Raw genomic sequence first — 26074 nt, 5'->3', positions numbered from 1 at the left:
ATTAAAACGCTGCCTGGCACTTTCCCCTCTGCCTTCTCACCAGGAGAAGTTATACTACAGAGCCAACTCATAAACTCTTAGATCCTGGAGGGCTTCAGGCTCGTTCCTTTCCACAGACATAGAATAATGAGGGGATCCTGGCTGCAGACTGCTGCAGCTCAATCACCCGCACTGCCAGCTCATGCAAGATGCAAGCTTGCCTGCGCAGATGGCTCGTGTCAAAGTCTTCTTAGTGTCACGTGCTCCCGAGGCACCACTGAGCTCAGCACTGGAAACCAGTGTTTTGTTTTATTTGAAAAGCAGAAAACTTGTTATTTGAAAAAAAATCCCCTCCCCTAAACTGAAATTCAATTCTTTTGACTCTACACACACACACACACACACACACACACACACACACACACCCCAATCCAAAATGGACCCAAGACCTGAAGATCTGAAACTGATATCTTGTGAAGAAGGGAAACACTTCAAGATGCTAGCACGGGCTGGGGTTCTCTGGAGAGAACTCAAAGAGCAAAGGAAACAAAAGCTGCCCTTGGCAAGTAGGACCCCATCAAACTAGCAAAGAAAGCAATGAAGAGTAACAAGAGGATGTCTAAAATGGGAGGAGATGTTTGCCAGCTACTCAATGGACAGATAGCAGACATCCATAATACACAAAGAACTTTTTTTTTAAGAGTCTCACTTTGTAGTCCTGGGTGCCCTGAATTCATTATGTAGACTAGGCTGGCCTTGAACTCAAAGAAATACACCTACTTCTGCCTCCAGGGCTGGGATTAAAGGTGTGCACCACCATGCCCTGCTAAGAACTCAATCTTAATCGTAAAAATCAAATAAGTCAGCTTGAAAACAGATCCTTCTTTAAAGAAATACAGATAGTTGCAAATATACATATATATATATATACCCAAAACAAAACCAAAATGAACAAAACAAAACAAATCATTATCCACCAAGGAAAATGCAAATCAAAACAATAATGATGGATCAACTTGCTACAGTTAAAATGGCTATTACAGAAAAAGAAAGAAAGAATGGGAAAAAAATTCTGGAACAAATGTAGAGAAAAAGGAACTCATGAATTCTCTTGGTGACAATGTCAATCAGTGCAGTCTCTATAAAGAACAAGTATGGCGGTCTCTACCACGTGACCCAGACGAGCCAGCAGAAAGTCAAAGGAAAGGGAATCCGCACGCCCAGACATACACAGGCCCTATGGATGTCGGGTGTGTAGCCAACAGCCGATGAACGGGAAGGCAAATGCGCGGCGTGGATTTAAACAACGAAGGGTTATCCACCAGCAAGGACTGGAACCCTGAATCTTGTAATTACCAACAGCAGGGATGGAACTGTACTAGCCGTGGACTGTTCTTTCTTGTGACTTTTTTTTTTTTAATTTTTACGTATGAGAATATTACTAAAGCTAGAAAAGGCACATCATGCCCTAGAGAACAAGTGAGATGACTGACTGGAGGCAGCTCAGTGGTTCAGAGCCCTAACTGCCCTCACAGAGGACTGAGCTCAGTTCTTGGTACCCCAATAGGCACTTCATAACAACCTTTAATTCCAGACCCAAAACCTTCTTCCGGCTTCTGCAGACACCTGAACAGTTGTTCACAGACACATACATAAATACTTAAAAACAAACAAACAAACAAAACAATCAGCTTCTTTTAAAGTGGGAAGAAAATTCACTAAAACATTTAAACGATTAACTCCAGATGGTGAGTGAGTGAAATATTAAGTTTCTACTTTAAAACAAAGTAAGACCCACATTTTCTTAACTAGGGGGAATATTTGATATTTATTTATTTGCATACAGTGTTTGGGACTTGGCAACTTTTTAATGGAAATGGTCTTCGATATGACGTGCATGCGAGAAAATGAACAAATTGAGCATATGTGGCTCCGTGGAGTTTCACTAAATGAACACAGCCAGCACTGGGGTCGAGATAAGTCAGTCATTACTGCACATCTTTGCTTTACAGCGGCACTGTACTTTACTGGCACGGAGGAACCTTTTGAAGATTTGTTTATTTTCATGCGTGTGTGAGTGTTCACAGGTATGTGCACACTGCGAGCATGCAGGAACCCATAGAGGCCAGAAGAGGGTTTGGGGTCTCCTGGATCTGCTGTTACAGCAGTGACCTACCATGTGGGTACTGGGAACCAGACCCCGGTCCTCAGCCAGAGCGGTAAGAGTTCTGCGCTGCTGAGCCATCTCTCCAGCCCCCTTTTCCTGATTAAACACAGCAAATTGAATTTGCCACGTTTTGCTGCTCATAGGAACTGTTTCGTGTCTGCATTGTGCTTGGCATTTCTGGTGAAAACCACCTGCGTTGCTACTGTCTGTAGCGGGAGTGTGGGGTAGGGAGGTGCCTCAGGGCACATACCTTGCTGGGCTTTACCCCAAGTTCAATCTCCTAGTGCTCAGAGCACAGCCAAGGATGATCTGGGTCCTTCCTACCTATGATCCCAGCACTGAAAGGTGCAGATAACAGGGAGACACGGTGGAGGGGGGAGAGAGAGGCAGAGACAGAGAGAAGGAAGGAGGCAGAAAGAAAGAGAGGGAGAGAAGAAGAGAGAGAAAGAGATGGAGAGAGGGAGAAAGACAGAGACAGAGGGGGAGGGAGAGAGCGAGCATATTTTGAAGACCTGGTCATGCTCCATTTGTGAAAAACGCTGTACCCTGCTAAGCTGTCATGGCTGCTCATCTCCTACCGATTCTCACCCCCTCCTACCTCCGACAGCATCTCTAGGGCTAGGAAAGAGTTGGGCTCGTCCTGTTACTCCAGCTCCTACATCACCAATGCACATTTGTTCTTGAGTCTCTTAGGGGGACAACCAAGCAGTTTGGAGAAGGGCCCCATGGGCATCTTTCCAAGAGGGGCACAGCATGAGGCTAAAAGGAAGTGAGTCTGCAGTGGAGAGACCAGGCCAAGTGTCCCAGAGTGCCAGGTCTTCCCCTCCTGCCCTGCGCTGTCAACGCTCTGCCACTGTCCTGGAAGCAGTCACTTGCTCTCAGAGATTGCTTCATCTAGCCCTGAAGCTCCCCACGTGCATATCCACCTTCCAGCCACTGAGAGAGAGAGAGAGACAGAGATAGACAGAGAGAGAGACAGAGACAGAGAGGCACACACACACACACACACACACACACACACACATGCACACACAGGAGCTTATTTTTGTTCAGTGGAAATTCAGCTAGCACAATGGCTCAAGATAAGCTTTTAGCTGGGGATCAAACAACCTTAGGTCTAGGTACTTAGCCTGGATTTGGCCTCTGGGGGCCACTCCCTGGGCATGTCTCCCATGCCTCAGTCTCCAATGATGGCCTCAGCCTGGTGACTGGCTCTCCATCTGTGCAGTCAGGGCAAGTCATTCTTCAGACAGAGTTTGTTTGCTCATAAAATGGGCAGCCCAACACGTCTTCCTCCCCATTCCAAGCTGCACCTCCACTAACCTGCAGGAATCTCTGGGAAAATGTTCTGGAAAAAACAGAGGCGTTTTTATGACTCTCTCCTCACCTAAACCTGCTGGGCTAGGACAGAGCGCAGACCCTCAGGCTCTGACCATTACCCACCAGTTTGGACTCTGGCTGCCCTGGCTTTGATGTTGTCTACTAAATGTCCCCAGGTCACCGGGGAACTCTGATCTCCCCAGCACCTAATAATTCAAACAGCCTGAAGTCAAGAGCAGCTAATCAGCCAACAGCCCTTGCAGCTGCAGGATGGAGCTGACAAGGAAGGGCGTCACTTTCATTCCGAGGGGCTTGCCTTACAGCCTGTTGTCCGAGGCAGACAACACCCTCGTCTGGGGCCTGGAGGATGAGGTTGATTCCTGCAAGAGCTGCCTGGCGGCGGCCACTGTTTGCAGGGTTTGAATCGTGGTTGTCCTGGCTGGGCCATCGGGTGAGAATTAAATTTTAATTTAGACAGCCTTGTCTCTGCAGCCCTGGTGGCCGTCGTCTGGGTGATTGACTGACTGGTTTCTTTCACCTTTGCATGCCTCGGGTTTTTACTGGCAGAGGAAATGAAGGCTGAACCCGGGCAGGAAATTCCATGTACACAGGTGTTTCTGATTAGCCCTGTGCACCTCGGCCAGGGGCACAACCAGGGGCCAGGGATTTCTGTGTGAACCTGGATCCTCACTCTAGCCTGGCAGCCATGGCTGCTTTGCATTTGCAGAAGGGTAAACAGAACACTTAGGCTGATGCAGGGCAGAGGTGCCAACAAATAGTGTCCTGCCTGACCCTGTGAGCCTTGAGACCACCTGTCATTGCTCCAGCCTCAAACAGCCTCTGCTCCTGCAGTGGGCAGCCAGAGCCCCAGAGCCTGACCTGGGAGATTAGCATCCCTGAGGTCTGTTTACACACTGTAGCCCACTCTTCATGTGGCTGACCTGCCCCCATTTTCACATCTTCCAAGGAGCTTAGAGATCCTAAAGTACCCCCTTCACTTAAAAGGGCATCTTCAGAGGGGTCAGGAAGGGCAGTCTTGGGCTTGGACTGAGATGGCCATCTGCAGAGGTGGTTTCAGAGGCCGAAGTAGCAGCTTCCCCATCCCATAATGCCCCCGAGCTGCTGTGGGAGTTTTTCCACCCTCCATCCTTCACTCACATGGACAAAGGCACTCAGGGCTCCTCTTCAATCCAGACTCTACCTTGTGAGCAGAGGAACCTAAGAAGTAACACAGAGACACACTTGGTACCACTGAGTCAGTGGCCCCTCCCCAACCCCTCCTGTTTTCCCATCTTAGAAGACCACCGTGAGAACACTCTGTGCCGAGTCAGCACGCGGGCTCATGAAATATTCTCTGTCAACCTTCAGGTACATGTCTGAGAATAGAGCCGAGAGAATCCATACGGAGCTCTCACCTGGGCGTGTAGCCTCCTGGGAACAGCGCCAAGGGAATTGGCACATTTTATGGATGCTTTGGATCGTAACTTCAAACACAGCCCAGGATGTTACAGACATTTCAAAGGCCTGTCAAGTAGTTACACAAAGTAACCAGTTGGAGGGATGTGACGAGCCCCATAAAAAGCCCAGCGAGCAAGCCAATGACCTTGGTCTCAGCTGAGGAAAACTGAATGGTGATGTAAATAACTATTTACTTACTAACTTTAAGCCACCCAATCGGTTATTGCATCCCAGCAGCAGGGATAGATACGAATGTGTGTGAGATAAGATGCTGACGTTCTAACCAGCCCAAGATCCGTGGCATCTGCAGAGGACGAGACTAGCGGGACCTCAGATGGAGGGGGGGGGTGAGGGGTGGAGGGTGGGTGGGTGGTGGTGGTGGGGAGAGCTTGAGAAGGCTCTTGCCCCACAGGGGACATGGAAGCAGGCCATCAGCATGAATATGGGTGGCTACAGGTTGAGGTTCTTGGCATGAGGGACGCATTGGGGAATGAGAGGCTGACCCAGCACTGCAGTCAGGTGTGTGTGTGTGTGTGTAGGTGTGCTCTACTGTGCTTGTGCTTTATAAAAGTGCTTCCTTCATCCCTCTCCATCTCCTACCCTACCTTACCCTACTCTGCCCTACCCTACCCTACCCTACCCTACCCTACCCTATTCTCTGTTTGAGACAGGGTTTCTCGCTGAACCCGGATCTTGCCATTTCAGCTAGACCTGCCAGCCAATGTGCTCCTGGGACCCGCCTATCTCCACACCTCCAGCATTGGGGTTATAGATACAGCCGCCAGGCCAGCTTTTTACATGAACGCTGTTGCTCCAAAGTCAGGTCCGCAAGCTTGAATGGCAAGGGCTCTACCCACTGAGCCATCTCCCAGCACTTGGTCAGCCTTCTTCAATAACCTGGGACCCTGAATGCCTACCACACTGTAGGGGTTAGGGGAGAAGGGGGAAAGAGAGTTTGACCTAGCACTAGAGCGAAGAGAGGAGTGTAGAGTGAGGCTACGCCTCAGTCTGCCCTCTTCAGCTCTAGGGGCAGAGGATCTGTGCTGAGCTGTAGGCATGTTTGCTGCCAAGAATTAAAGAGATTTCAGACCCCTTGAGGACCCCCCCCCCCGACTGTTTGCGTGCAGGGCCTGTCAGTTGTGAGCTGTGGGCTAGTCCATGGCTCTCCCCTAAGCAGCCTGTCTGAGGGCCTCTTGCTCTCAGAGAAGCACTAAGGAAAGACTGCCATGCTGTGCGGGGTCATCGCTGGGGGTGGGGCATGACTGAGATACACCTGCTGCCTGTGGTACTGAGCAGCAAGGTGGAGCTCGGGCTGGCTATGTCTGTCTCTATCTCTGTCTGTCTCTCTATCTCTGTCTTTCCCTGTGTCTCTCAGAGTCTTTCTGTTTCTCTGTCTCTGTCTCTCTCTCTCTCTCCACTGCCACTGTCATCCAAGCACAGCTTCTTCCTCTAGAAACCTTTTCTGACCAGCCTTACTCTGAGTTGAGAGTCCTGCTTCAAACCAAACATGGTTGTAGGGTAGACACCTGGCCTTACCCTCTACCAATGGCCTGCCACCTCACTCTGCCACCACAGGCTTTCAGAGGTGGGCCTTGGGACATTCTAACCGAACATGCCTGCGGGGGACACAGGACAGTTGGGGTGACAGCAGTTCTCAACTCTCAGTTCCTCATCTGCAGCCACTTGACATTTCTTCAGCCCTCCCCCCCTTCCTTCCTGGGACAGAACTGTGAGACATAATTCATCCCCTCCCTTTGTGCCTCTCATTCCTCCTGAGGCCCTCAGTGCGGGTCCTTCAGGAACTGGCGCTGACCCAATTTCCAGCCTCCCCAGCACTCCCTGACAAGTACTATCACACAGGGGTTGCCCACCACCTCCAAGGTAGGGTGAAGAAAACAACTACCTAACACCAGGTAAAGTACTGGTCCCCACTGTCCTGAGTACTCACATGCCATCCCATCCTCGGCATCCTGGGCACTGGCACCCACATGGTGTCTCAGAACTTTCTGTAGCTTCTGGTCTTCGTGGGTACTGCATGCAAATGTTGTACAGACATACATGCAGGTCAAACATCCATACACATAAAATTACACACACACACACACACACACACACACACACAAAGGGGGCAGGGCAAGGAAGGGAAGGGAGAAATAAAAAAAACAAAGGACAAAGTAAGGTTGATTCCTTAATAAGGCCACAGAGCTTGGAAAGGGTAGAACCTGGGTGTAGACTTCAGCTACCTGATGCCTAAGCCTTGGCTTTTCTTCTTTAAATCTCTCCGCTTGCCTGCTGTGTTTTCTGTGGAGGTCTAGGAAATGTTGGCTGCATGTCACCAGCAGGGTCTGATGCAAGGTCCCTGGGTGTTTCCACGTGGTCCCTGAGCGAAACCTTGGGTGTGCAGAGCACTGTATCAAGATCCAAGTGTCTAGAACAAGCTGGCCCCACGCCCTGGATGGGGAAATGCTGTTTGTGGCCGGTGCTGTGGTTGGAGTGGTGTCTTTTGGTTCATGAGTCAAGGGACCACATGGAAACACTTTAACTGGCCCTGAAAGGTCCTGGCTGGAAGCCACTAATGGCGGCAGGTCCAGTAATTTAGAGAGGCAGGTATGGTTGCTGCCAATCCCTGAGGGGATCTGTTTGGAGACTGATCAGCCCTTGCTGCTCATGGGAAAGGCCATCATGATGAGACGGGCCAGCTCTGCAAGTGGAACCCTTCAGGGAAGAGCTGCTCTGCTCTGTGCTGTTAGGCTGTGTTGGGCAGTGACCATGGCTGCTGAGATCATGAGCAAGTGTATCTGTGATCCTGTCTGTAAGTTTCTGCTCATTCTCCAAGGATCTGCCAAAGGCCTGAGACCCCACCAGCCCACACATGGTAACCTAGACAAGGGACAAAGGCACTTGGCATGTCTCGAAAGACAATTCACACTGTAACAGCTGGCTCTGGCAGACGGGCCATGGTGGTACAGACCTGTGAGGGGGGAGGCATGCATCGCAGGCCTGCCTGGCTCTCTGAGAGCATGTATGATCTCCTCTGCCTCCCTTCTTGGCCTGACCACACAGGCTGCAGCGTACAGGCCCTCCCTCGGGCCTCAGGGGACAATGGCCGCCCCCCGGCATCATCTGCAAACCTCATCTGCAGGCTGAGAGCTTCCTCCCAGGTGGGGCTGCCCCTTCTCGGAGCTCAATTTCCCCATCAGCCCCAGGCCATATATCTTGCCCTGCTTTCTCCTGATGCTTTATAGCTTGCTGGAAACACTGTTCCTTAGCACTTCGAAAGGTACCACTTGAAAGCGCCTCAAGCTAACCAACACGATTCTTTTTTAATTTGAGTGGGCTTATTCCTCCGAATGGCTTTCCTGATCTCAGGAGGGCGTGCTCCCTAATATTAAACATTTTTTTTTCTTTAAAAAGAGCATGCAAAAAAAATGACTCACATCTGTTTGATATTTAATTCAAATCGAATGGCAGGACAGGAACAAAATTGCACTGCAAACGGCCATAAAGCGTGATGTTTAAGAGAGCCAAGCATGCTGAACCTACATGCCGGAAAACAGGGAGAGACAAAGATAGAAGGGATGCAGCCGGGGCGGTGGGGGCTGGCTGAGGCAGCAGTGGCACTGAGAGAGGAGGAGGCAGGAGAAGGAGACAGTGTACCCTGGAGGCTGCAGACGGGTGTCTTTCCTGACTCCCGAGGGTCCGAGAGCCCAGCACTGGCAGCTGCAGGGTGGTGGCACCCTGGCGCCCTTCAGGGGCTGCTGTGTAGCTCTACACAGACAGCCTGGGCGAGCAACAGGTGCTGCCCTCCTCTTGGTGTCCAGGAGGCAACCCAGAGAACCCAGGCTAAAACCCTTCGTTCCTCCCTGCTGATCCATTTTCCAGAAACATCACCATCCTGTATTCCAGATGCAGAAGATGAGGCTCCAGTCTTGTGAGAAGGAAGGCGACACAGCCCGTCACTGGCTCTGGGTTCAGAGACAGAAAGGCCTTCGGAAAGACAGGATGATGGCTGTGTATCGGCTGTTTCTACCAGGCTGCATTTTAGGTAAAGGGCTGATCCCAGTCCCTCCATAAGCTCTCCACCTATGAAATCTGACGGGTCACCCTTCCCAGGCAAGCCTCAGTGAGGAGGCTCCACCAGAGTTGGCCCTGGGCTGCCCGTCATTGAAAGCATGGACGGAGGAGTGGGAAGTGAGCAAAGTCTGAGGGCAAGAGAGGTGCTGGTAGCACTCCTAACCAGCTGGGCGGGCTAAGCTCACTTCTGCTCTCTGACCCTTCATTCCCGAGTCTAGAGTATGCACCTGCTTAACCTTCTCCCGAGGTTACTTCTGTTCTCTGTGGTGGAAAGCATAAACAAATTTGCTCTTGAATGGTAAAATAATCTCATTTTGAGGCATTTTCACTCTGCTCCAGCCAGCACCTGTGTGCAAGAGACCAGCGTGCTTGGTCCCACTCGGTAGGGTGCTGAGGCTCTCTCAGAAGAGTTGATGGTGAACAATTATGAGATGTCAGGGTGGGGAGCTGGCTCCGCACTTGCTTACCTAGGAGCCACATTCCATTCCAGCACCCACGAGGCAGCTTACAACCATCCATAACTTCAGTTCCAGGGACCACTAGGCACATGCTTTGTGTGCAGACACACACACACACACAAGGCACCCACTCATACATAATAACTTGCTTTTTAAAAAGATCGTAGGCATCTCAGCAGAATGAAGCCATTTGATTTAACAATAAATTGCATTTAATCATTTGTAAGGATAAATACATTTTTAGCTGAATTATTAAGTTATGTGAGGTTAGTTAAACCAGCTGGATGTAAGATGAAGCAAACAACCAAAGCTCATTGTTTCCTAAGCATTTGTTGTATCTGTAGTCTTTACATTTATTTTTACTGACATATATGTGTGTGCCTGCTTGTTTGTATGTGCGCCGTGTGTGTTTGGTGCCCACAGAGGCTAGAAGAGAGCGTCGGGTTCCCTGGAAATGTAGGTTCGGGCCCTTGTGAGCCAGGAGACCAGTGCACACTGGAGGCTGGAGATGGAGGTGGAGCTTTCCTGACTCAACAGGGTCCTAGGGTCCAACGCTGGCAGCTGCAGGGTGGTGCTGTCATAGTGCCCTTCAAGGGCTGCTGGGTAGCCCTACGCAGAAAGCCTGGGTGAGCAATAGGCGCGGCCCTGCTCTTGGTGTCCAGGAAGTCAACTCCTGCATCTGTGTGGTAAAAACCAGTATGCGCTCCTGCCATTAGAAGCATTGTGGGCATGGCTGCTGTGTCACACGTGCGTCAGTAGGGGGCAGAGGGGAGAGGCTGTGTGTACACTCAATGTTCCCACCTATGGACGACATCGGAATCGGTCGCCTAACGTTCCCTGAAGGAGAAGAGGAGGAGGAAGAGGAGGAGGAGGGGGAACGAGTGTGTGCTTCCCTGAGTCTTCTCCCTTCCATTCAGCAAGGTCACCTCATAACAGGTCTCTCAAACCGGACCACAGTGAGAAGAATTACACCACAGAGAGAGGCGGATGCTGCCACGAGAGCCCCTGGAGCAGAGAGCCAGGGGTGGGGCATTCAGTGGCTCTGGCCCTGACTGCAGGGGCTGATGAAGGATGTGGGTCTGGGGGTCCCTTCCTCTGAGTCGAGGGCATCTGTCTCTAGGAGGAAATCCCTTGAGAGTCATCAAAACATTCACTCTGCTTTCGAAGGCGCTGCTGAGATTCTCAGATGGGAGCACTTTCTCTTTCTTTAGTGGAGGAGAGAAAATCGCAGCTCACAATTCCCCTATGATTTTCTGTTACCCAGACTTCGGCAGAGGTCCTGTAGAGTGCCTCCTGGCCCTCATGGGCAACAGGTTAGTCTGAGCACATGCGGCTTTGAGATGTTTCAACCCTAAACCTACAGGCCCAGGAGACACGGAATACAAAACTGAAAGGCAGCCTTCCCTATTAGCTTCCTGCCTAGGCCTCCAATGAGTGTCCACGGGGGCCATGTGATCCTGGGTAATGAGGCTCAGTGCTGGTTCCAAGCCTCCAGCCTGCTGCCAGTCCTCCTGGGGCAGAGTCCAAGAGCTGTGCCTGTTTTTGAGTGGTGAAGAGTCGGAGGCAAGGCCTGTCTGGAGACAGCTCTGCTGTCAGACAGAGGAGTTATGGCGTGGGGCCTTGCAGCGGGCTGCTGCTGGCTCCTGGGCTCAGTGACCACTTCTGCAGCGAAGCCATGCGGAGCACTTGGCCATTCAAAGTCTGTTTAACAGCTCCAGCAACAGCTTTATCAAGGCTTCCATGACGGTCCACTCGGCTTGTTCCTAGAAGCCAGCTTTTACCCCACCCAAATTCTTCCTCATAGCTCACCCTCTTGCCTTCAGGGCCTTACTGAAAACCTACTGAGCTGCCAATCATGTCTAAGAGCATTTCTGCCACGTACAGGGTTCTTCTTCTAGGAAGTTCTGGGGAGCAGACATCTAGAATGGGGTGCTGACTCCTATGGAGATGAGGGCTTCTGTGCCATAGATAACCATTTTCAGTCCCATTTGAGTGTCCCAGCACTGCGGTGGAGCTTTGTGGTGGAGGGCTCTTCTCAGCGGGAGCACCAAGGGATCCTTCTGGAAGGATTCGGTGCCTAGTATGATGGCTGGGACTTAGTCCCTGCAGTCCCTGTACTGATTGTTTTACATGTTGTTGGTTGTTTTTTCCCCCATCTTTACAGAGATGAGGTTGGTCCCAATAGTGCTGTCATCTTATCAACGAGGGACAGGTGGCATGTGTGATAATGGAAGTTTCTAGAATCGGTAGGAAACAGTGGGGGTTTGAGTATTGAGCGTTGAGAGCCGACATCTCTCTCTGCTCTGTGCTCTGACTCCTGGGAAGGGGCACCTCAAAGTAGGGGGGTGTGGTGTCCTGGTAAGGATGTGTGAGAGCCAAGCCAGACCACACCTGGCTCTTCCTGTGTATCACTCTGCTGCAACCATTCTCTCACTCACAGATGTTTAGGGCAGAGAGGTTGACAGCAGAGCCCCTGGCGTCAGTAGGGGGCAGAGAGGAGAGGGGCTATGGCATCCTCTGGACTAGGACTGCTCCCATCCTACCTGGTGGCTACTCTAGGGCCCAGGCCAGGCTAAGGGACACTGACACAGAACACACTGGGTTTGTGTTGGAGTTTGGCTGCCCACAGACCCACCATGTTCTTCCCTTTTCTGCTCTGTGGGGCAGGGACCCTTCAGGCCATCTCTCAGTCTCCTTTGCCAGCTATTTTTGCATGAAGGGCCCAAGCAGCTGTGCTGCAGCAGCTGTGCTGCCATGACAGGCTTCATAAGATACTACAGGCCTGACTTTCCATTTCCTGGGAGTGCTCCCACAGTTGGTTAGGTCCTTATTCTATTTCTCAGAACATGAAAGTATAGTCCACGGAAATGAGATACAATAACTCAATGACCTCCCTGAGAATCAGAAACAATAGTTTAGTAAACCTTTGCTTAGCTAGTCAGAATGATATTGTTACCTGGACACAGCTTGTTACTTGAACACTCTATGAAGCGCCCCCCACCCCCATCCTCTAGATCAGTACCAACTGATCAGTTTAGGACAATCTTGCTTCTGCTAAATGTGAACCAATCATGTAACTGAAAGTCCTGTGCCTTGCTCAAACCGTAATAAAAACCCAGCTTTGCAGCCACTCAGGGCTCCTTCCCTAATCCGCTGCATTGGATGGTGGGGAGCCCAAGCCTGTGATAAAGGCTCTCTGTTCTTGCATACGTGATCAGTCTCCTGGTGGTCTTTATAATCTGGGCATAACATTTGGGGGCTCATCTAGGATCCCCAAGACACTCCCCCACCCCAGGACCCCTGACACGTAGAGCCAACAGCCAATAGCCGGCTGGTGTTTGTCCTGCTTGTTTGTCATGTTCCTGACTTGGGCCCAACTGGTAAACCTGTAAACCTGCATTTGCCTTGGGAAGTCTTAAGTGGGCCGGCTACTAAAAGACCACGCATCCTGGGATCTAAGAGAGTCTCAGGCCCACCTGTAGGGGATTGGATCCCCTTTGCAATTTTGATCTGCAGCATGGGTGAGAGGCTAGCATCTCACTTTCAGTTTTGCCTCCGTTAGCTGGGAGGACTGAATTTATTTGTCTGTATGTTAATTGTTGGTCTTGTGTTTATTGTTCTTGACTAGGGAGATGGGACAGATAAAGATCCCAACCCCCTTGACCCTTGTTGAGAGCCATTTCAAGGAAGTTAAGGAACAGGCTCACAGTTTAAGCTAAGAAGTCAGAAAGGAAATGTTATGGTTTCATGTTTGCTTCATTTTGACTGTTGGCTCCGTTTCTCTCTTCTCTGTCCCTCTTCCTACTCCTGGACTGACCCTTTCTTCCACAGATTTCTCCTGATGGCATGGGAGTAGAGAGTATAAATGCTGCTTTACTTCAAAACAGCCCTAGCTGGGGCAGGAGGGAGGCACTTAGGAGTTATTGCCGACTTCTTTTGGTGAGTTTCAGGGTAGCTGCCAAATGTCCCACAGACATGTCAGGTAACTTGGTTCGTTCAGGGACCTGCAGAATCCCCTACTGACTTTTTAGAAAGACAAGTGAAAAAAAAATGGCCAAAGAATCTGGGAAAATAGGCGATGGCTCATTCCTTTCTAGTTATTCCTGAAAACTCACTTTTCCTTGAAAGAAATATCTTCGTGTTTCATATTCTGAGGAAAGGGCCAAACTTCTTTTATTGGCCAGCTTACTCTTGAGTTGGTTTTAACTCATTTCAAGATCTGCACCTTTCAGCTAGGAATGCCCCCACCTTCTGCCTGAATGAAGCTGGCAACCAGCTTAGAGCTGGGCACTAGCTGCTTAGCCTTTCCGATAAGAAAACTGATGACTTCGTGCTACAAAACCTCTGTGCCCATGAGAACTGGATTCAGCAACAAGAGGCTCCTTCCTTGAAATTACAACTGAAAAAAAAAAGTTTAAAAAAATTATCTTTTTTAAATGTGTAGGTTTACTATGTTCTGGATAATGTGTTTATGTATGGTTAAAAAAACATACATACTGACACAACTGGGGAAAGTTAACTTATATTATGTTTTTCTTATATACCAATACTTAAGCCACTGGTGCTGGCATTGTTTGGTTTTCTATTTTAACTCTGAAAGAGTCAAAATATTTCTGAACGTAATGCTAAAATCTTGACAAAAAAAAAGACATCTAAATATATAGGTGGAAACTATTGATCAAACATGCTTCTTTTCTCCTACTTCATCGTTGAGACACCAAATGTATACCCTCGGCTGCTTAAGGAAATGTTACTGTTTTGAGACAGGGTTTCAGACTGTGCTTGATTAATGAAGCATTAAAACTGCCTTTCTATGTGTTCATATACAAGAACTTTTCTTGCTGGCAACCAAACTTTATGACATCAAAATAATATATATGGTATTGATTTTAGAGACTGTTTAACAACTTTTAAGTACAATAAAACTACAGGACATTTTAAAATTTATCAGATATTTATAAAAGTCTTATTAATGTATCGTCTTGATAAATAGATAGATCAATAAAAACTACTATTGAGGCATATTGGGGTTAAATGCCTAGTTTTCCTATGCTTCACTTTGTTACCCAGGAAGAAAATAATATTCCTGTTTAGGTTAATAAATTTTAAGACTTGGATGCCTCCATTGTTGCCTAGGCAAAGATAGTTACATGACAATTTGACTATTGATATTTAAGCCTTGCATGATACAATGTCTGTCTCTAATTGTACTTCTAAACTATGGTCCATAGGAAATTTTTTTGAAAATTTTGTTACTTGGCTATACTGAGAAATACCACAACCTTAAGAATAATTTGCTATTCCATGCATGTTTTAAATAAAAAGGAAACTATTTTAAAAATCATAAAATTGGCCTAGTCTAAGAGAAGCATATGCCAGGGAATTTTCAAATTAAAATCTGTGACTCCTGGGCCACTAAATGTTTTTTTGTTTGTTTGTTTGTTTGTTGTTTTGTTTTGTTTTTTTCAGTTCCTGAAAAATCAAGACACTCCCTAAAGCATTGAAACATTCTAGCTACTTTGTGTTTTTCCTTGTTCCCTAAAAGTCAATGAAGCAAACAGGGGCTTGACAGGTCAACTGGTTTTAGACATTAATCTTATGCACCCTGTATAGCTTGCAAACATCCCTTGCACAATGTCCTGGCAACTATAATATTAATAAAAATCACTAACTTATAAGGTCTATATATAAGCTAACGGAGACAGATTTAAGGATATATATTTGGTTTCCGTGTTTTTACTAGCATTATTAGGAGAGCTTGTTTTCATAAACTGGGTCATACAGGAAACTATTATGTTCGATGGTAATATGCTATACGGGCATGAAGGAAGTTCCCAATCTCTGTATTTAAGGATTTTGATGTGAAAGAGCTTCAATTCAATGATTGTCATTTTATTATGGACTGTTAAAGATGATTAAAACATACAGGTTGAGTGCCAACTGCCTCGTGATTGTATTATTTAAACTATTTTTAAATATGTTTGACTCTGCTTATGATCATGACTGATTACCTGGACAGACTTTATTTGGCCTTCTGTATTTGTTTCACAAATTGTTGAGGGTAATTAAAAAACGCAAGCTAAAGCTTTTGGTTTTTGTTTTTATAGTTAAGCTCAGGATGGGTTACTAAATATAAACCCAGTTTGTTTGACTCAGCTATGCTGAATAGATAGGTAGTCCTCAAACATTTCAAAAATCTGCTGAATAGGGCACTTAAATGTTTCATTAAAAAAAAAAGCTAAGCTTTATAACAGAGACCCCAGCTCCTAGAGGTAACCCTAAAGTCTCCAGGAAGATAGATGGGGCACCAAGGACTTCGCCTGGACTATGGTATGCTAACCACTGGGCAAGACTGCCACAATGCCTTGCTGCTGCCAAGGCCCAACCTGAACTGTGGACAAAGAGGACACCTGGAGAGTTAATTGTCCCTCGTTGCCTAAGACAAGGTGAGGTCAGTCTCTCCCATGTTCCTCCCCCAACAAGGCCTTTCAGATTTGCCGAGCCTGGCAGCCGAAGACTGACATGGCCCTGGGACTTGTGCCCCCAACGAAGCTACCGACATCATGGGATAGCAGCCATCTGGGTAGTGGGTAAGCCTCTGTCACTTTAACGGTTTATTCTTCTCAGATGTCTAATATGTTTGAGGACTAAAAACTTATGATACTACTCCTGGTAATCTGGGCATAACACTGCTAAAGAGAAGGAGGGTCGTGGAAAGGAGAGAAGCCCCGCCATCGCTGCCTTTTCCCACCAACTTGTAGTCCCAGCTGGCCACAAGCAGACTCTCTCGCAGAGTCCTCCATTTCCACAAGAGACCTTCACAGCAGCTCAGGACAGGGCCTACTCCAGTTTCTCTTACACCTCTTCTCTTAGTTTCTCCTCCAGTTACAGGGGTGCAGCTAGCAACGTCTTTGCAGGCCAATCTCTGAATTCTGCTTCCTGTTTAGATTCTTAACAATTTTCCCACTTGTCTGGAGAATCTCTCTCTCTCTCTCTCTCTCTCTCTCTCTCTCTCTCTCTCTCTCTCTCTCTGGTATTGTTGGCCTGACTTGGTCCTGTATGATTAAAACCCTCCAAACAGGGTTTTAATAGGCTACTTAACAGTATTCCTGTTCCAGCCCATCTGAGACATGCTCTCTGGGAGAATAGCACCATGGTATCTGACCCTGAAGAGAAGCAAGCCCAGAAATGTCAGGTCTGGCTGCCCAGCTGAGCACTGGCCTCTCAGGCAGCCTCTGCTTTTCTCTGAAGATTTCCCTGACCCCCTGCCTCCACAGCTTTAAGAGAAAGCAGAACAGACATCCTGGGCAGGCTTCCTTCCAGGAGTCAGAAAGCTGGACCTCCAAGTCTGGAATCTGGGGCTTGTCCGTGTTGACAGTCTGCAGAGGGATTGGGGAAATGACAGGGGAAGAGAGGAATCTCCCGCTTCTCTAGAGCCAGTTGCACATGTGCATTCTTCATTCTTCACGGATGCGATCCTGACTCAGATCTGCCCTTTCTCTGCCTCCTTCTTGTTCCCAAATGTCTAAAACGGTGCCCCTCACAAATACTCCTAAGGTGCTATTGTTGCCATGGGGCTGGAGGCCATTTTTCTCCTGGAAACAAATACCAAAAGAAGAGGGAGAGGATAGGATGGGGGTGGGTGAGTTGCAGCCTCTCTGGAGAGTGGAGCAAGCTCCCTTGCCAAAGGGCGCTTTAATGCCTAAAGAAGAAAGTAATTACACTCCTCTGCCGGGGTTCGCCTGGCTCCCCATCGGTCACCTGGGATGCTTCCTCCCCACTGGAGCATGGGATTGGAAAGCAAAGGTAAGTGGGAACAATTTTTACTCCATCATCCGCCTCCCCCCTCCCCCAAGCAGGCTTAGTATCTCAGCCGTAAAGCGTTTACAAACTCTGAAGAAAGATAATAACTTCCCTTCTCATGGCCCAGTCACAAGGAGGTAATACATGTTTTCAATAAGCTGAAAATGTAACTCAAATAGTAAGTTTTATTTCACTTTAATCCGCCTGTGAGTTCACGGTAAAGGTAAGAGGAATCAGAGCCTTGCAATGTGAACCAAGTTCATTAAAATCCGCATCTCCTCCTAGGGCTTAACCCTCCTCCAAGTCTTGGCTAGATAGATGGCCTGGGGTGGCAGAGTGATAACTGAGAGGCCATGGGCTGAGGAAACTGGAACCAGTGGATGGAGGAGGAGGTGGGTGTCCCAGCTTGGGCTGGTTTCTGGGCAGCAGAGGTAGTGAGGAACCATCTACACTTACTGAGGCCGGCTTGGTTGCTTCTGAACCTCTTGGTTGATGGCAGCCTGATGGTGCAGTGGGCAGTGATAGAAACAATTCTCAATCCATGTCTCCAGCTCTACCGCACACCAGAAGGTCTAAAACTGGACCCTTCACCTAAGGCTTTACTTACACATCGATGAGGCAACTACTCCCTCAGTGCCCAGCTGGCAGAAATGACTGCTACCCGCCTGTGTACCAACCAGTATTCCTTCCGGTTAACAACTGTTCTGTTCAGGCCTCTAGCCAGGTGGCCTCCTGGTGCCCTACGGTCTCAGGTGATACTGGTATATGTAGCAGGCAAGCTGACACAGCAAGATGGGTATTTCTGGTGTGTGCTTGGGAGAGGGGGCCAGGGAGAGGAGATTTTGCAGGTGACTGGCCTGGCCTCAGTCTAACCACCTGGCCAAGAGCCCTTCTTGTGGTCTCCTGGGAAAGCCTGCCCCATTGCACCTCTTTTGGAGGCTGGAAGTGCTGGTGAGAGGGAGCTGTCTCTCCTTCTCCATCACAGTCGACTATTCATCATGCCCATGCCCCAAACCCAGGTTCCAACTGAGGTGGGGTGCAGAAGCCCACGGAGGGAGGAAGACAAAGAAAACATTGCCATGCTCTCTGAAGCCCTGGGCTGCCCACGGGGGCAGGAGAGGGAGAGACAGCTCTCTCTCTTGTCCTCCCAGACTGTGTGCCACAGACAAGTTTACCTGAAGTGCCTTTGTTTACTTCTACAGGGGTACTAATGCAGGAGCCACCGGTCCAAAGACCATGGGATGATGGAGGGAGCAGCATGAATTGTAGCCCAGACAGTGGGCTGACCAGAACGCAGCTTGAAGCCACCCTTGTTTTGTGCATATGGGTGTCTGTGTGTCTGTACGCTGTGTATGCGTCCATGTGCTCATCCCTGTGGCCACACAGGCTGCCCTGCCAGGAGCGGGAAGCTGAGCACACGCAGATGAGAGGCTTAGAAAGGATCCTGCACAGGCGAGAGAAGTGATGGTGATGTCAAATCTGCAAACCAGGGTCTTGAGATCACCTTGCAGATTTCAAGTGCTAGGGAAGTGGGAGGGGGCCGTGAAGTTGCCGGCTTGAGGCTTGTTTATGCTTTTCATGAGAAGTGGAGTCTAGCAGAGTTTGCTCTCTTGAGTACTTGACACAAGCCAGGGTTGGTTGGTGTACACTTGTAACTGAGGCATTTGGGAGGCAGATGCAGGACAACGCATGCAAGGCTACTCTGAGCCTCACAGTGAGACTTTGTCTTAAATATATATATATATATACATATATATATATATATATATATATATATATATATATGAAAGCTTTTTTAAAAAAGGAAGAAAAAGAGGAAGAAACTTTCCTGAAGAGACTTTGAGAAACAAGCCAGATGTTTCCTGGCTCTTCCCCTTCCTGTGTCTGGCCTGTCATCCTTTAGCCTACTTTTCGGAGTGAGGACCTCACAGATGCTTCACCCAAAATATTCCAACAACGCAGTCCCCGTGGAGGAAGCTCTCTGCTCTATCACAGGGACCCCTGGCAGGGATGGGGTCTCCTGGAGGGGAGAGGATGGAGAGAGGCAGTCAGCAGCTGTAGCCTGTGCTGTGAGTTCAGGAGCTGCACGTAAAGACCCTGGTGCCTTCCGCCTTTGGTGGTCATGGGTGATCTAAGCATGGCTCCCCAGGCTTTGCGGCAGCTGCTCTGGACAGCACTTGAATCTTCCAGGGTCCTGTGAAAAGCACCAGTCTGAACCTACAGGTACTTTCTCTTCTCCAGTGCCCATAGTGTCTTTCGTTCTACACCGAGACCTTCTAATACAAAAACCTCCTCCCTTCAGGCCCCAAATGGAAATGAAATCCTTAGAGAGTCACAGAGTGCTGAAAGCCCTTGAGCGCTGGAGCCGGATCACTTGGGTTCAAATCACCCCAAGTTCCTTGTTTGTGATAAGCTTTGGGATTTGTATATTTTAGCTTTCCCTGTCTTTGGTCTCAGGATGGTGGCTGGCCTTTTATGAGTAGCTGCTGTGTGCAGGCATGGCACTAAACATTTCCCATGCCCCACCTCCTAAGAGCTGCCCAACTGTTCTGACAGGTAGGTATGCTTATCTCCCTAGCTTTCCTGACATAGAATCCAAGGGCGTGCCTGGCTAAATCGCTTGCCCAAGATCACCGGACTCACCCATCACGTGGCCCTGGCTAGTTAACTTTTCTTACCTGTGAGCTGTTCTTGAGACCAGTGTCTATCTGGGGGAGTGTGAGAACTGTGTGTGTCAGTGGCAGCTGGCTGCAGTGTCCCATGGCTTATCACACTGTGACTTGCTTAGCAGAGGGAGGGATATATAACAAGCATCACCTTCAAATCCACCTAATGATAGGGCTAATCTCAAGCCCAGCTAGAGGAGAGAGAAGATACAATCACAATAGCTATGATAAAATAATTAGTCATCTGTTCCCAAGTGCTTCTCCTTTCGGAGGCCAGCAAGCTGCTAGAGCGCAGATCTTCTTGGCTTTCTTTGTTTTTTCCTGGATCCTGAGAGTGGGTACTCATTTGGCGTGAGGTGGAGTTCCGTTGGTAACTGAGAAAGCAACTGGTTTGGGAGTCTTGGGGGGGGTGTTCATAACATGGCCGGCATCCCCGAAGGCAGAGCATGTCCCCTCAGCCCTGCCTGAGTGTGCTCCGTTCACATCCTGTTGGAGGAGGGACCTTCCCAAGCAGGGATTGGGTAGGTCTGGTCCAGGGTTGTTTTCTCTACGGGCAGGGAAGCAGTGCTGAGCCTCCTATAATCTGCCCCGGGCACAAAGGGGAAGGGATGGTAGATGACAGGGGTGGCACAGACACCCACAGGGGTGGGGTATCAGTCTGCCAGCAGCACTGCACCCTCGTGTGTTGGGTGCCCAAGTGCAGGGTCTGGGGTTATGGTGGTTGGCGGAGTCTGTGGCACACTCCTGCCATCCCATGAGTAAACACCATTTCTAAATGGCAAGCGGTTGCTAGCCCTTGGTCCCCTTCTCACTGAGAAAATTCCCCCATCCTTACCTGCTTGGCTCCTAACAACCCCCCATCCCCACCTCCATTCAGAAAAGGTACCTCCCCCCACCCCCTGCTGGCATCTGACTTACTCTGAGCGCGATAACTGCTGAGTTGACTTCTTACACAACCTCACCCTCCAACCATAGATTTAGTTCTGAAAGAGCCTACTTCTCTAGAGGACCATCTCTCCCTGAAGATCTTTGCCCTCCGGCCAATCAAGGCTTTGATTCAGAAGTGACAGAGAATGGAAGGAGAGCAGAAGGAACAAGAAAACGGAGGGGGGGGGGAGAAGAAAAGGAAGAAGAGAGAAGAGGAGGGCAGGAAGTTTCCAAGCAGTCCTAGCTTCTAGCCTTCCTCCTGGAAGCCTGGAGATCCGCTTGCTGCCTTCCCAGAAACGCAAGCTCCTACCTACCTTCCCCATTTCCACTCACACCTCTCCCAGGTATCCGGGCCCCAGGGCCACGTGACAACACGGCTTACATGTGGCCCATCTGGGCTCAGGGAATCTTGCTGGGCATGCCAGCTTAATGAAATACTTTCAGTTTATTAAACACAGGCTCTCCTAAGCCCTGAGCGCCTGTGGGTATTCGAAAGTTGAAGGCGACCCAGAGCTACCACAAACGTAATTTCTCTGCACGCCCTTGCATTCCTGCTGCAACCCTTCTGCTCTTAAGCAGCATGTGAAATGAGCAACATAAAGTAACCCCTAGCCAGACAAGGGAGGAAATGGGGGGGGGGTGCTGGCAGAGGCTCCCCAGAACCCCTCAGGGCCTCTAAAAATATATGAAGTTCCTATTACCCAGAGCCATGGAGGGCACCTCTATACCCCCGGACTGCTCCGAGTTTACAGAATCAGTTCCCCGTGAACAGGGCGGCCAGTGGCCTTGCATGTGAACTTTTCGGGTTAACCTCGCACGATGTAGCTCAAATATTTCAACCCCATTTCAGCAAGGCTTGCTCTCAGCAACAGGGCTGGCGGGGTGCCGTGTCTGCAGGCTCCCTCTGGAGCTTTGTTTCTGTTGCTTCTCCAGGGCTTGGCGGGGAAACAGCTGTCTGGGTCTGGGAGGAGCCGTGGAGAGACCCCAGGAGATCATGAGTTGCCTCCCCCAAAACAGGGGGAGTCTCTTTCTTAACAATGTTTTCCCATTCGTCTGTCTCCTGGGCCTTGGGTCTGTAAATCAGGGGCGAAGGGCTGAGATGGAAGTAGCAGACAAAGGCCTCCAGGGAGGTGCCGCCCTCTTTGCGGACTACCATCTGGATGCCAGAGAAGGAGATTCTGTTGACAGTGCTCAGGGGGACCTGCTCCAGGTACCTCAGTGGCAGCCCGTTGACCCACACACAGCTCTTGCGGGTCAGAACCTTGAGGCAGAAGGCTAGCAGAGTGCTGCCTTTCTCCAGGTAGGGCTCCAGGGACAGATGGTGGCGGGACAGCTGTGGCAGCTGCAGCTGGAGGTGGGCGTCCTGCCCTCGCCCAACCAGCATCCGGCTGGCATCATGCTGCAGCTGTAGGGGGACTTTGGCAAAGGTGACCGGGCCCTGTGTAGGGTGGTATAAGCTCATGTGCAGGGCTGTGAGGGACCTCTCCATAGAGGAGACCCTGGGAAGAATGTGACAGAGACACACCTCCGTAGCTTTCTGAGCCCAGACAGGCTGCCCACTTTGAGGATCCTGGGGCCAAATCTTGCCAAGGAGGACCATGCCTAAATGGCTACGGTCATTCTATCCGAGCTGGATGGAGCAGAGGCTGGCGCTAGTGCTGGAACTCCGCCTCCCCACACTCCAACAGGACACGCTGCCCGTCCACTCTGAATCACACTATTTTATAGTACGGGTGTGCCTGTCCTTCCAGGCAAGGGTTAATCTTATCAGCTCACAGGGTGGAGCCTGATAGTCTACGGGCCATCTGGAGGCAGTTTGTCCCTGCTTTTTAGGAAGAGATGAGCAGACATGACAAGCTCTCTTGTACCCTTGAGAGCCCTCCTCTGAGCCAGGTTATCAGTCCAGGTGCTGTGGAGACAGGCCTGTGCTCTTGGGAGTACCCCTCTGGAGGGGACAGGTATGGTGCTTCCCGCTGTGGAGGTACAGAGCAACGTGAAAAGGTCCTGAACTCCCCATGGAAGGTAAAGATAGCTCCTTCTCAGTGCTTCCAGTAATTCCACTACGTTCAGCGCTCGCCTCTCCTGAATGTCTGGGCAGAAGGCAGATCCTGGTGGAGACAGAGGGGAAATCTGGCTTGTTGGAGACTCCTCAGAGACTCCGGAAAGTGCACACAAGGTGTCACAGATGCACCTCCAGGAACTTGTCCTTCAGTGTCTGAGGGGCACATGGGAAGGGCCTCATCCCGTGGCTTGATTGGCTCCTGCCTGGCTTTGACGAACACAGACTCTGTGGCATCTATACCACATCTATTCAGTGTCTACATGCCCTGCATGACCCAGGGTTTGCCGTCACCTTCTGCAGGAACCAAGGAGCTCTATAATAATTATATTCTTTCTCTACTGCCTGGCTTTGGCCGGCAATATTTTTTTCTGCTGACAAGGTGTGTTCTATCCTAAACTCCGTGTGAAAACATTGCTCATCTTTCAGGGTCCAGTTCAAATGCTTTCTTCCCTGGGGAAGGTGACCTTGTCTCTTCTTACATAAACCACAAGGGCACCTGGCCAACCCCCACCCGTCCATATTTGCATTCTCCCCCTCCCCCAAGAGTTTTGTAGGCTTCTCTCCTGGTCCCCTGAGGTCTCCCAGGGGTAGAGTGTGACCCACCAGGCAGTCCATACAGCACCTGGCCAAAGCAGATGTTTGGGACACACCTGCCAGGTAAGGAGACATCCACATAAAATGAACGATATCTCAGTCAACCATAAATGGGAGTCTAGTTCTTAAAGGCTATGGGATAGGAAGCTTGTGCTGGGTTGCTAAGTTTTTGTCCTATTGCTTTCTAAATGTAGTATGCCAGTGGGGATCTAGTTGACAGTGAGGCCTAAGCCCCTGAAGATACCCTTCCCCTACCAAGCAGACAGGCACACCTCTTTGGGCGCCCTTTGACCTCAAAGAATGCTTCTTTCTGAGGCTTGGTGCAAGTTGAGCCCAGGATTGAGGGCTGGGCAACAGTGCCCTCAGGCCTGGTGAGAACACAGAGTGTATCCTTTAGAAGTCAATGCTATGGCCCAGGGATATTGAAAGTGAACATGGCTCTGTGGGATCTCTCTGTGCTACTGGGCACCCAAAACTTATGGGAGCCTGCTCTCTGCCAGATGGTACTCCTGCAGAAGCAGACTTATTTGTCTTGGATCCCAGTTGATCTGGGAGAACAGAAACCCCAACCTCTTAATGGCCACCCTGGCCGACAAACAGAATGATGCTGGCTCTGGCCAGGGGTCTTCCTTATAGTCCCCCCAGCCTCCCTGTGGGTGCAGGTCCCTCCAACCTTCACCTACCTTACTGCCGGCTACATCTGGCACTAACTCTGCAGCTGTGTGCTCTCTGCAGGAAGGGTTGGGGCAATGCCTGGGCAGGCTCTTTAGTAGTTCAGGACTGTACTGGGTCAGAGCACACGTCACTTCTATCACTCTTCCCTTTTCGCTCTAGGAAAGAACTGAAAGTGTCCTCTCCTTTGCAGAAGTGGAGCCCACTGACAGAGTTGTGAAACTGGTACCCCTCTAGAGGGGCCTCTTGACAGTAGGGTTTCCTGGGTCTGGGTGTTCCCAGTCTCTACTATTCCAGAGAACACAGAGTATTAACAACTTTCTTCTCCCCTCTGAGGGCAGAGAGCTGCTACCAGGGAGCTCCTAGACTGGGAGATTCCTTTCAACTGTCTAGGGTTGGTCAAGGAAGCCATAAGTAATGGAGAATCTCCAGGGTATCTCAGAAGTGAGTGAAACACAGGGGAAGGGAGAGCATGAATACTCATAGGAAGGGAAAAGAGAGCATGACCTCTCATGGGAAGGGAAGGGAGACCGTAGCCAATCATGGGAAGGGAGAGCATGACCATTTATGGGAAGGGAGAGCATGGATACTCATGGGAAGGGAGAGGATGCCCATTCATGGAAATAGGCCTCTTTATTGTATGCAGAAGGCCATCTGCTGGCTTTGTCCCATTCTCCCCCTGCAGTTGGGTTGGGTAGAATGGGAGGGAGAGCCCATCATACACTGCTTTCCCTGAGTGGAGACTCATTCCTGAGGCTCTCCTGGTGCCTTCCTCCAAGATGATGTGCTCTGGACCCTCCAGCTCAGTGCCTCAGAGGCTGTGCTCACTCGGGGTCTACACAGGTCTCTCAATCCTGAAGAAAACCAAGTTCCTCTTCCATAAGAGCTTCCTCCTCAGTGTCCCCCATGTCTGCTGGCCTTCTAGGTCACATGATAAAGGCAGTGATGCCCACTGCCTCTCTGTCTGCAGAGCTGGGCCTGGCATAGGCCTTTACCATTTCTGAGTTTGTTCCTTGGAGATGGGACACCCCCTGCCTACCACCCTGCTACAAGCATGCCCCAACAAGGGTGTGGGCATAAGACACAAGTGTTCAGTCCCTGTGGTGCAGAAACTGGGCCAGGAACATCAAGAAAGGGAAACGAAACACCCAGGCGATTCATCTGGCAAGAGGAAGTTCCAGCCAGGGTCCTTCTTCAAGACATAATGGGACTCTGAGGCCGGTCTGTGGGGACAACACTTATTTTTGGCTTTTTAGGTAGAAGGTGGGAGACAAGGTGAGCAGGAAAAGAGAGCCAAGTAAGATGGAGGCACAGCCTCTCAACCTTGCTCAGGAGGTTCCATCTGACAGGCCTTACCTTACCTGTGCCTATGACTGGCTGGCTGCTGGGCATCTGGCTCTGGACTCTAAAGAGTGTTGTTTCAGCAAGATGAACCCCACTGTGAGCCATCTGGGGAACCCAGAGACAAACAACCACTTCCCCAGACCTTCCCCTCAGGCGGCTATTCCCAGGCACGCTTGTGCCCGCGGCTTGCTCATTCACGTAACACTTGCGTGACTTCAAGTCAGACACCCTGTCTGGACCTCAGTTTTCTGTTCTGTCAGAGAGGAGCAAGTGGGTGAAGCTGGGAGGGCTAAATGAGATGTGTGGAAAGTGCCAACCACAGGGAGATCTGCTACCTCAGTCTCAGCAGAACCTTTAGCTGAAGATCCAGAACATACCCTAGGAGAGGGGAGATTGGAGGAGAGCGACACTGTGAAAACCCTACATTCTCAAGGTGCCCCAGTTTGGGCTTAAAAGGAGACAGTTTATTCCCCACCATGGGAGAGCTTCACCTAAGTTCCATTTTATTCGTAATGAGGTAAATCATCATGCCAGGAAGTCTCTGCTTCCT

General features: G+C 49.8%; 1 protein-coding gene and 1 non-coding gene across 2 annotated transcripts; one reads left to right on the top strand and one right to left on the bottom strand.

Moving 5' to 3' along the window:
* Positions 1–10161: 10161 nt before the first annotated feature.
* On the top strand, positions 10162–10291 carry LOC132653380 (small nucleolar RNA SNORA17). Its single transcript, XR_009591135.1, has one exon. It is a non-coding gene; the product is annotated as a small nucleolar RNA SNORA17 (small nucleolar RNA).
* Positions 10292–17406: 7115 nt separating this feature from the next.
* On the bottom strand, positions 17407–24307 carry Tifab (TIFA inhibitor). Its single transcript, XM_021651193.2, has 2 exons — positions 24192–24307; positions 17407–22960 (listed from the first exon to the last, which is right to left on the bottom strand). Exon 2 carries the CDS (start codon positions 22450–22452, stop codon positions 21715–21717), a length of 738 nt encoding a protein of 245 aa, XP_021506868.1. The 5' UTR covers positions 22453–22960; positions 24192–24307; the 3' UTR covers positions 17407–21714.
* Positions 24308–26074: the final 1767 nt, after the last annotated feature.

This window comes from Meriones unguiculatus, chromosome 3 (genome assembly GCF_030254825.1).
Source record: "Meriones unguiculatus strain TT.TT164.6M chromosome 3, Bangor_MerUng_6.1, whole genome shotgun sequence".
Taxonomy (NCBI): Eukaryota; Metazoa; Chordata; class Mammalia; order Rodentia; family Muridae; genus Meriones; species Meriones unguiculatus.
The sequence above is the reverse complement of the archived record's forward strand: the minus strand, read 5'-3'. Positions and strand labels throughout refer to the sequence as shown.